The sequence below is a fragment of the Nanorana parkeri genome, unplaced genomic scaffold (assembly GCF_000935625.1).
Source record: "Nanorana parkeri isolate BGI_ZX_2015 unplaced genomic scaffold, ASM93562v1 scaffold1877, whole genome shotgun sequence".
Classification (NCBI taxonomy): Eukaryota; Metazoa; Chordata; class Amphibia; order Anura; family Dicroglossidae; genus Nanorana; species Nanorana parkeri.
The window spans coordinates 71,055-81,823 of record NW_017308145.1 but is presented as its reverse complement, the minus strand read 5'-3'; the positions used below and the strand labels follow the sequence as shown (position 1 = coordinate 81,823).

General features: G+C 46.5%; 1 protein-coding gene across 1 annotated transcript in view; it reads right to left on the bottom strand.

Annotated features, from left to right (window-relative positions):
* The window catches only part of KIRREL2 (kin of IRRE like 2 (Drosophila)), a 15,477-nt gene that overhangs the window by 1,939 nt on the left and 2,769 nt on the right, over positions 1–10,769 (bottom strand). The window contains exons 2-13 of the mRNA XM_018571951.1: positions 7,966–8,160; positions 6,829–6,978; positions 6,125–6,282; positions 5,884–6,034; positions 5,658–5,763; positions 4,735–4,880; positions 4,513–4,640; positions 3,595–3,721; positions 3,157–3,257; positions 1,509–1,707; positions 1,279–1,383; positions 665–762 (exon numbers count right to left, since the gene is read on the bottom strand). Coding sequence (XP_018427453.1) covers positions 665–762; positions 1,279–1,383; positions 1,509–1,707; positions 3,157–3,257; positions 3,595–3,721; positions 4,513–4,640; positions 4,735–4,880; positions 5,658–5,763; positions 5,884–6,034; positions 6,125–6,282; positions 6,829–6,978; positions 7,966–8,160 — 1,664 coding nt within the window. The remainder of the gene's footprint in view (positions 1–664; positions 763–1,278; positions 1,384–1,508; positions 1,708–3,156; positions 3,258–3,594; positions 3,722–4,512; positions 4,641–4,734; positions 4,881–5,657; positions 5,764–5,883; positions 6,035–6,124; positions 6,283–6,828; positions 6,979–7,965; positions 8,161–10,769) is intronic.

The following is a 10,769-nucleotide window of genomic DNA, read 5'->3' as shown; positions in this document are numbered from 1 at the left end:
CCTCAATGGAGAATGGCAGACCTGCAGGCTGCATACAAGTGATCTCGGCAATATGGCCCGGGATCACTTGAACAAAACAAGTGATGGCTTCCCCCTGTACATTTAGCCCTGCTTGCCCAAAGCAGGGCTAAATGTAGAAAGCAACTACCCGCCCGGAACTGCATGTCCCGGGCATCGGCAGAGAGGAATTCCACACCCCTGCTGCCCCTCTACTCCTTGCTGCCCCAAGGCCGGGCCTTGGTTGGCCTTGTGGGAAATCCGGCACTGACAACATAGCTGAAGCTGAATTAGATAATTTTTTTAAATCAGCTATTTTGTCCTTAAATCAGGGGTGTCAATCTCAATTTAATCGTGGGCCGCATCAACATTATGGTTGCCCACAAAGGTATCTGTAACACTATATAAATGTATCTAATCTTTATCATAATTGCCTCTGCATTCGATTATCACTGGTTTTAGTAATAACTTAATACCTAGATCTGAAAGTAGAAGTCTAGGAAATGGCCTGGTGGGCCGGATTTAGCCCCTGGGCCTTGACTTTGACACATGTGTCCTAAATTGTTCACTTCTGCCTTCTCCAAACTCTTCACCCTTTCGTGAATAACCCTGCTATTGTCTAAAAAAAAATACTATCCGTCTTCTGTTCTGTCTTGTAGACACTCACCAATGGTTCTTTGAGGTCTTCTTCTGAGTCGCTCGGGTGTCTATCGCTATGTTCACTCCCGGAAACCTCGACTCCTAGTATCTGTGTGTCCTTTACCTCTGCGGAGGACAAACACAAAAGGAGTTATTGGAGCAGACAGAGAAGGAAAAATCAGCAACTATGCAAGTGAGACATCTATGAAACCTGATATCCTGATGAAATGGTAGATCACGAGGAATAGAGAACTGATGAAAGGACAGCAGAACAAGAACTATGTTATGGGTGTGAGAAGAGAAAGACAAACAAACCTCTTAAAAAGATTTCAACACATTATATTATACTAAAACACAAGAGTCGGGGAAAAAAAAATCTTTGGAGCGAGACTCAAACTTCAGAGATGTTTGGAGAAACTTAAGACAAGTCAGTGAGAGATGGAGATGACCTTTGAAGAGGTCATCCAAGAAACTTTCAATCTCCAAAAATGTAGACAAGACCAAAAAAAGGACAAAAAGTGGAGATCAGTGAGACACTTAACATAAGAAAACACCACGAATAGCTCTTAGAAGAGTCATTAGAAGATGATGGCCAAGTAGACAGAAGAAGAAGGCTTTGGATATACAAAAATCAACCGTTACCTTTCCGCGGTCGCCGGCAGCAAAGAACGCAGATGGTCACCATTACAAAGAGACAGAGCGTCCCCAAACCCAAAGCGATCAGCAGGAGCATCATAGGCAAAGTAGCTGGAAGAGAAATATAGACCTCTTATGCGTTGCTCTCCAAGATGGTGACTTGTCAATGGCCAGGTAAACGTGGAGGAAGATGTTATTCCGACACTCAAGCGTAGGGCAAATGAATGATCGCTCACCTTCCTCTCTCAGGGAGATAATCACGGAATCCTCTCCAAACTGATTTATGGCGGTGCAGTTGTACTGAATCATATAATCTGAAGGCTCTGTTCCATCAATAATAAGGAAAGAGACAGCATCGTTTTTTGTCACCCTTGTCTCCACCGAGAAGCGCCCCAAAGAGCCTTCATCTAGGCTGTTATGGTCCCAAGTCCAGACCTAAAGGAACACAAAAAAATGTGTGAAGGCAAATTGAATTTCCAGAACGGGTACAAAAGTATTATTTTTTAATTGTAGAAGTTTGACTTTCTATTCATCAGGTGTTATTAGAGTAGAAAGAGCTATGGAACGCTCAAGCCCCTTGCTGGGAAAAACAACGTTAATTGCAAAGAATGTCTATATAAAGGTCTTTGAAAGGTGACCTTTTATCTTTGTGGAACCTCTGAAGCTGAGTAACGTGTACTTACAATTCTATCAGGTATTGGTGTGGTTTCCACAAGACACTCCAGTCGTGCTTTTCCTCCAAGGACACTTTCATAGCTTATTTCACTTGTGATGACAGGTGGCCCTGACAACAAAGAAGACGCAAGGTCAATTTAGAGTACTAGCAGGCCGTGAGATGTTGTTCTTTATAATATTCAATGCAATACAAACGGAGGAAAATTTATAATCTACCTATTGTCTATAGATGGAGAGGCAGAGGGGATAAAGAGACGAGAGGATTCATACAAGTATTAAAACCATTCCAGCCATTTACTGACCACAGTATGTTTGTGGCATGGTAACAGAAGGATGGATTGGATCAATTTGTTCCAACCATTAATAAAAGAACATTGAGACCTCTGCCATGTCTATGTATTTGAACAGCAATGGCTTGTCTTGCAATAGGTGGTGGTTCTTATTACCTCTCACAGTTAGAGTTACTTCTTTCTCCATGGTTCCAATACGTGGGACGATGGCTTTGCAAACATAGGTTCCTGCATCTTCCCGGCTCACCTTGTTTAGCGACAGAGTGTTGCCGTTACTCAGCACCTGAGAGATGGTGAGAAAGAAAAAAACTTAGGCTTAGATAGAAAGAGCTATGGTGGACATGAGGATTGAAAGAGCTACAGTGGACATGAGGATTGAAAGAGCTATGGTGGACATGAGGATTGAAAAAGTTATGGTGGACATGAGGATTGAAAAAGTTATGGTGGACATGAAGATTGAAAGAGCTATGGTGGACATGAGGATTGAATAATCTATGGTGGACATAAGGATTGAAAGAGCTATGGTGGACATGAGGATTGAAAAAGTTATGGTGGACATGAGGATTGAAAGAGCTACGGTGGGCATGAGGATTGAATAAACTATGGTGGACATGAGCATTGAAAGAGCTACGGTGGGCATGAGGAATGAAAGAGCTATGGTGGACATGTGGATTGAAAGAGCTATGGTGGACATGAGGATTGAATAATCTATGGTGGACATAAGGATTGAAAGAGCTATGGTGGACATGAGGATTGAAAAAGTTATGGTGGACATGAGGATTGAAAGAGCTACGGTGGGCATGAGGATTGAATAAACTATGGTGGACATGAGCATTGAAAGAGCTACGGTGGGCATGAGGAATGAAAGAGTGACCTTTTATCTTTGTGGAACCTCTGAAGCTGAGTAACGTGTACTTACAATTCTATCAGGTATTGGTGTGGTTTCCACAAGACACTCCAGTCGTGCTTTTCCTCCAAGGACACTTTCATAGCTTATTTCACTTGTGATGACAGGTGGCCCTGACAACAAAGAAGACGCAAGGTCAATTTAGAGTACTAGCAGGCCGTGAGATGTTGTTCTTTATAATATTCAATGCAATACAAACGGAGGAAAATTTATAATCTACCTATTGTCTATAGATGGAGAGGCAGAGGGGATAAAGAGACGAGAGGATTCATACAAGTATTAAAACCATTCCAGCCATTTACTGACCACAGTATGTTTGTGGCATGGTAACAGAAGGATGGATTGGATCAATTTGTTCCAACCATTAATAAAAGAACATTGAGACCTCTGCCATGTCTATGTATTTGAACAGCAATGGCTTGTCTTGCAATAGGTGGTGGTTCTTATTACCTCTCACAGTTAGAGTTACTTCTTTCTCCATGGTTCCAATACGTGGGACGATGGCTTTGCAAACATAGGTTCCTGCATCTTCCCGGCTCACCTTGTTTAGCGACAGAGTGTTGCCGTTACTCAGCACCTGAGAGATGGTGAGAAAGAAAAAAACTTAGGCTTAGATAGAAAGAGCTATGGTGGACATGAGGATTGAAAGAGCTACAGTGGACATGAGGATTGAAAGAGCTATGGTGGACATGAGGATTGAAAAAGTTATGGTGGACATGAGGATTGAAAAAGTTATGGTGGACATGAAGATTGAAAGAGCTATGGTGGACATGAGGATTGAATAATCTATGGTGGACATAAGGATTGAAAGAGCTATGGTGGACATGAGGATTGAAAAAGTTATGGTGGACATGAGGATTGAAAGAGCTACGGTGGGCATGAGGATTGAATAAACTATGGTGGACATGAGCATTGAAAGAGCTACGGTGGGCATGAGGAATGAAAGAGCTATGGTGGACATGTGGATTGAAAGAGCTATGGTGGACATGAGGATTGAATAATCTATGGTGGACATAAGGATTGAAAGAGCTATGGTGGACATGAGGATTGAAAAAGTTATGGTGGACATGAGGATTGAAAGAGCTACGGTGGGCATGAGGATTGAATAAACTATGGTGGACATGAGCATTGAAAGAGCTACGGTGGGCATGAGGAATGAAAGAGCTATGGTGGACATGAGGATTGAAAGATCTATGGTGGACATGTGGATTGAAAGAGCTATGGTGGACATGAGGATTGAAAGATCTATGGTGGACATGGGGATTGAAAGAGCTATGGTGGACATGACAAATTTTGACAAATAGAAGCTCAGTTTATACTTTCATAAGGAAACAATGATACAATTATTAGCAGAAACTTTTGTCTCACCTCCGAGGAGCCCTTCTTATTCCAGAACTGAGTTGGTGTTGGATTGCCGGTCCATCCGCAAAAAAAGGATGCATCTCCACCAACATCTACCATCATTGGACGCGGTTCTGTCAGGAGACGTGGCCCAACTGTTGGGGAGAAATGAAGGATCGAGGGTAAGTTTGATTGATTTCAGTGTGATTCAATGATACACACTCCCAAACTTCGGCTAAGGGAACTTACACAAAACATTCACAGCCGTGCTAACGTTGCTGCTTCCGACGCTGTTGGAGACCTCACAGGACACAGGAGCGGTGAAGAAAGTGTGGTCCACGGTTGCGTGGTAGCGGTCTCCTGAGACGGAAATTGGAACTCCTCCCTTTGCCCACCTGAGGGATTAAAACAACGGGGTTTTAAAGATTACTCTAAGGGAAACAGCTACATGCCATTGACAGACCATTTTATGTGTCACAATATTCCTAACAATGTCCAGTCACTGCTGTGATTTAAACACCGAAATGGTGACGCCATTATTGAAGGCTTTCCATCTCAGAGTCACCTTCTAAGTTAAAGCTTTCTTATTGGGTTATGAATGATTAATACATCAGCAGTGAGGTTCTCCTAGTACTCTCCTTCTATTGAAGGCTTTTTCCCAACCCCTCATCTGAGTACCACAGCAAGTCATTACATCTTGCCATTTTCCACATTTTGGGAAGCTCACATCATCCACAGGTTGGGCTCCAACACCTCACTATTGATTACTACTACTCTGTCTACCACACCTCTTATGTTATACCGAGAGCCAGATTAACATAGGGGCTACTGGAGCATCAACTCGAGGCCCACCACTGAAAATAAGCTCAACTGGCCTGGATTGCCTTGTTTTTGCCTGATAGCAATCCGGGCCAGCAGGGCCGAACACAAATCAAGTAGCCTCTGCTGCTACTGTCCGACCAACCAACAGCACTAAGCCCATGATGCTCTTAATCCGGCCCTGGTTAACTGTTTTTCAATTGCCCCTGCATGGGCAACACCGCTGTTATACCTTACTTAGAAGATGTATATCTTGACATCGGGCTTTGTAGGAGTGCAAACCAAGCTACCTCTCATTTTAGGGGTTTCATGGTCAATACTAGATACATAGTAAGAAAAAAAACTGAACCCACCTGTAAGTGGTCACCTCCGGGTTGGACACGGCACTGCACAGAAAAGTCACAGGGCCCCCTTCTGACACGGTGGGGGGGTTCACAGACAGCGTCACCTTGGGGGCATCTAAAAAAAAAGTGAGAAGAAACAGTAAAAACTACAATTCCAAAAGGAGATTTACTGACCCGGACCTGAAGGGTTCAAAGTCATATTTCCCAAGCCAAGCTCGGGATTGTGGACACTCACATTGCACGCTCAGCGTCACCGATCTCTCTCGCCCCTCAGGCAGCGCGGAGTTCCTAACGTGGCACGTGTAGCTGGATTCCGTATCAGCAAAACTCGGCGTAATTAGGAGACTGCCGACAGCGTCCTCGCTCTTGCCGTCCGATAACAAGTGCTGGAAGAGACAACGGCGGGAGAAATTGGTCAGATTGAACGCACGCTCGTGAATTTACTTGTGAAGATGGGCGATGGGTCAAGGCCGAACCTTGGAGTAAATGGCTCCGTGCAGTTGCTTGCCGTCACGGTACCAAAGGATCTCGGCCGCCGGTTTTGCCGCAGGGGCCAGACAGGTGAGGTTGTAGGGGGTGTCCAGCAGCACGTTAAGTACGGGAGCTCCTCGTATCAAAGGGTCTCCAGGAGGAACTGAAAGAAAGATCGAAGGTTAGGGAATCCTGAAAGAACCGAGTGTCCAATCTCTTTGGAATCTCCTGACCATCCACACTACCATCTGATCACAGAATTTCCATACAATCTTTTCTCTATTCACCAAAACTATGTAATGGGAGGACCAGACCAGAGTCCACATTCCATTTCTATCCAAAGAGGCGGAGCCTCAGACAGCATCATTGTAGGTGAATGGTAAGCAGATTATACAATCAGATCAGGACATTAGTGGCCAACCTCAGCTTACCACCTACTGCCATTACTATCTTCCTGATACTGTCACTACAACCACCCTGTCCTCCCTGATACTGTCACTACAAACACCCTGTCCTCCCTGATACTGTCACTACAACCACCCTGTCCTCCCTGATACTGTCAACACTACCAGACTGGGGGACTCTGAGGTGGGTGGACAATGTGGTCAGTAGGTCATATACAGGATGTCACAGCACCGTTTTACTTCTGCGTGATAGAGCCAAATTACATGTAGCTTGTTGTGCGCCCCTCACATGTCCTGTTACTCACCCAGCACAGACAGGTGCGCCCGCTGCGATCTCAGGGCCGCCTGCGTTGCCTGACATTCGTAGATGGCATCGTCAACCAGCTCCACATGATCAATTTGCAGGTTGTGTTCTCCCGAAACCGGATCTCCAACGATGGAATAACGAGACCAACCTACAGGATCAAGAACAGGTCAGAACACTTCAACATGCAACGGCTTCTGAACTGTGAGATATCAGCTCATTTCTCTGATCACCTGATCATAAAAAGTGTCGTTGTTCAATGGTGGACACCAGAGGGTTAAACATCCCAACAGATTCCTCCTACCATCCCTGTGCTGAGTTCCCGGGTCTGTACACCCGCTGTGCCCATTATGAGGGGCTCCCACCATCCCTGTGCTGAGTTCCCGGGTCTGTACACCTGCTGTGCCCACTATGAGGGGCTCTTACCATCCCTGTGCTGAGTTCCCGGGTCTGTACACCTGCTGTGCCCACTATGAGGGGCTCTTACCATCCCTGTGCTGAGTTCCCGGGTCTGTACACCTGCTGTGCCCACTATGAGGGGCTCTTACCATCCCTGTGCTGAGTTCCCGGGTCTGTACACCTGCTGTGCCCACTATGAGGGGCTCTTACCATCCCTGTGCTGAGTTCCCGGGTCTGTACACCTGCTGTGCCCACTATGAGGGGCTCTTACCATCCCTGTGCTGAGTTCCCGGGTCTGTACACCTGCTGTGCCCACTATGAGGGGCTCTTACCATCCCTGTGCTGAGTTCCCGGGTCTGTACACCTGCTGTGCCCACTATGAGGGGCTCTTACCATCCCTGTGCTGAGTTCCCGGGTCTGTACACCTGCTGTGCCCACTATGAGGGGCTCTTACCATCCCTGTGCTGAGTTCCCGGGTCTGTACACCTGCTGTGCCCACTATGAGGGGCTCTTACCATCCCTGTGCTGAGTTCCCGGGTCTGTACACCTGCTGTGCCCACTATGAGGGGCTCTTACCATCCCTGTGCTGAGTTCCCGGGTCTGTACACCTGCTGTGCCCACTATGAGGGGCTCTTACCATCCCTGTGCTGAGTTCCCGGGTCTGTACACCTGCTGTGCCCACTATGAGGGGCTCCCACCATCCACAACACATTAAAGAACTTTGAACATTTTTTTTTACCTGGAAGATCTCGCTCCGCCCCCAGCGCCAAACCATCCATGGTCCATTGCACGGTCCCTCGGTAGCCGACCACAACGCAGGGGAGAGTCACTGACTTGCCGGCGACGACCACCTGATCAGACGGCTGCTGTGCGAAGTGGGCTGAGAAACCTGTCGGGATTGGAGAGAGAGGTGATTGAGTTTCACGCCCGGTGGCTATGGGGGGGTCAGAGGTCAGCGATCAGCTGGCTGCTCTGTGTATACCATATGGTATATAGATATGTTTCTGGGCTTTGACAGCTCCCTGTATCGTGTTATTGGCCTCCGGCGCCCAGCTGTCAGGCGCCCGGCGTCAGAAATATTACGACTTCCATCTCACCTTTATTCTCTCCGTCACCAAATCTAATATTTATAACCAAATGGAGCGGCTGCATTAAATGTCTCCTTTCACGTACTTAGTTGTCACCTCGCATCTGTGTTGGGAATGTGTGGAGACTGCAGCCTGCTGCCAAGGGTTAAAGAGAACCTGTCATAGGACTAGAGATGTATATGTGAATGTACAGATGTGTAAACTTTCAGCGCTCTATAAATACAGTACCTGCAACATAAACCAGAGGAGATCCTGCCTATGAAATGATCACATCTGGCTGGAAGGATATTGGGCTTCCTGTCTAAACTGGCCCTAGTACGTGAGATAGGGGCAATAGATTGTAAGCTCCTTGGGCCAGGAAAGCAGAGAGAGAGAGAGGCAGCTGGAGGTTGGGGCAGACCATGAAGGGGGGGAGTAGGACCTGGCTTATTACAAGTGATCTTGGTGGCATTGCCCAAAGCAGGGCTAAATGTAGAAAAAAACTACCCGCCTGATGGCTGTGCAGCCCCTCTACTCCCTGCTGCCCCGAGGCCAGGCCTCGGTGGCCATGTGGGAAATCCGGCCCTGATTGTAAGCTCCTTTGGTCAGGGTCTGATGTGAATGTACAGTATGCAGAGATGTATAAAGTGTCAGCGCTCTGTAAATACCTGTAACATAAACCAGAGCAGATCCTGCCTATGAAATGGTCACATCTGGATGGAAGGATATTGGGTTCCCTGTGTAAACTGGCCCTAGTATGTGAGATGGGGCATTAGATTGTAAGCTCCCTGGGCCGGGGTCTGATGTGATTGTACAGTATGTAGAGATGTATAAACTGTCGGCGCTCTATAAATACCTGTAACATACATCAGAGGAGATCCTGCCTATGAAATGATCTGGCTGGAAGGATATTGGGTTTCCTGTATAAACTGGCCCTGGTATGTGTGATAGGGGCATTAGATTGCGAGCTCCTTGGGTCAGGAGAGCAGGGAGAGAGGCAGTTGGAGGTAGGGGCAGACCATGATCACTTGTACAAACCGAGTGGTGGCTTCCCCGCTCTACATTTAGCTGGCAGGATATTGGGTTTCCTGTCTAAACTGGCCCTAGTATGTGAGAAAGGGGCATTAGATTGTAAGCTCCTTGGGTCAGGATCTGATGTAAATGTACAGTATGTAGAGAGATGTATAAACTTTTGGTGCTCTATAAATACCTGTAACATACATCAGAGGAGATCCTGCCTATGAAATGATCACATCTGGCTGGCAGGATATTGGGTTTCCTGTATAAACTTGCCCTAGTATTTGTGATAGTGGCATTAGATTGTGAGCTCCTTGGGTCAGGAGAGAAGGGAGAGAGGCAGCTGGAGGTTGGGGCAGACCATGAATCGGACCTGGCTTATTACAAGTGATCTTGGTGGCATTGCGGAGATCACTTGTACAAACCGAGTGGTGGCTTCCCTGCTCTACATTTAGCTGGCAGGATATTGGGTTTCCTGTCTAAACTGGCCCTGGTATGTGAGAAAGGGGCATTAGATTGTAAGCTCCTTGGGTCAGGATCTGATGTGAATGTACAGTATGTAGGGCTGTATAAACGTTCGACACTCTATAAATAGCTGTATCATAAACCAGAGCAGATCCTGCCTATGAAATGATCACATCTGGCTGGCAGGATATTGGGTTTCCTGTCTAAACTGGCCCTGGTATGTGAGATAGGGGCATTAGATTGTAAGCTCCTTGGGTCAGGATCTGATATGAATGTACAGTATGTAGGGCTGTATAAACTTTTGGTGCTCTATAAATAGCTGTAACATAAACCAGAGGAGATCCGGCCTATGAAATGATCTGGCTGGAAGGATATTGGGTTTCCTGTCTAAACTGGCCCTGGTATGTGAGATAGGGGCATTAGATTGTAAGCTCCTTGGGTCAGGATCTGATGTAAATGTACAGTATGTAGAGCTGTATAAACTGTTGGCGCTCTATAAATACCTGTAACATACATCAGAGCAGATCCTGCCTATGAAATGGTCACATCCGGAATCTTCTCTGTTTACAAATACGATCTCCAAAAGGAAACAATGTAACAACAACGACTGACAATGTATCTTATATTGAGGATATAAAAGACACGTCTCGTTATCTGATCCCGCTCCCTATACTACACACGCAGGATATAAAGTCCCCCCCCCCGCATAAGCCACCTTCGTCGAGCTCTGGCCAATGTAACGCGCAATCATTTTGACTTTCCCGACAGCTCGGCAAAACATGACAAACCAGATTTCCAAACAGATATTTCCTCTCCTGTCTGCCTGTCTGCGGCCGCTATTGTTATCCGGCTGTCATTGTTGGCGGCTCCTGCTGCATCCTATCTCGTCTCTGTTTGCCGTGTAATTACTCAATCTCCCAAGTCAAACAGGCGTGTGCGCACGACTCGCCAATCTCTCCCAGATGCGGCGTTTCCGGTGAGAGGGAAAGGAACA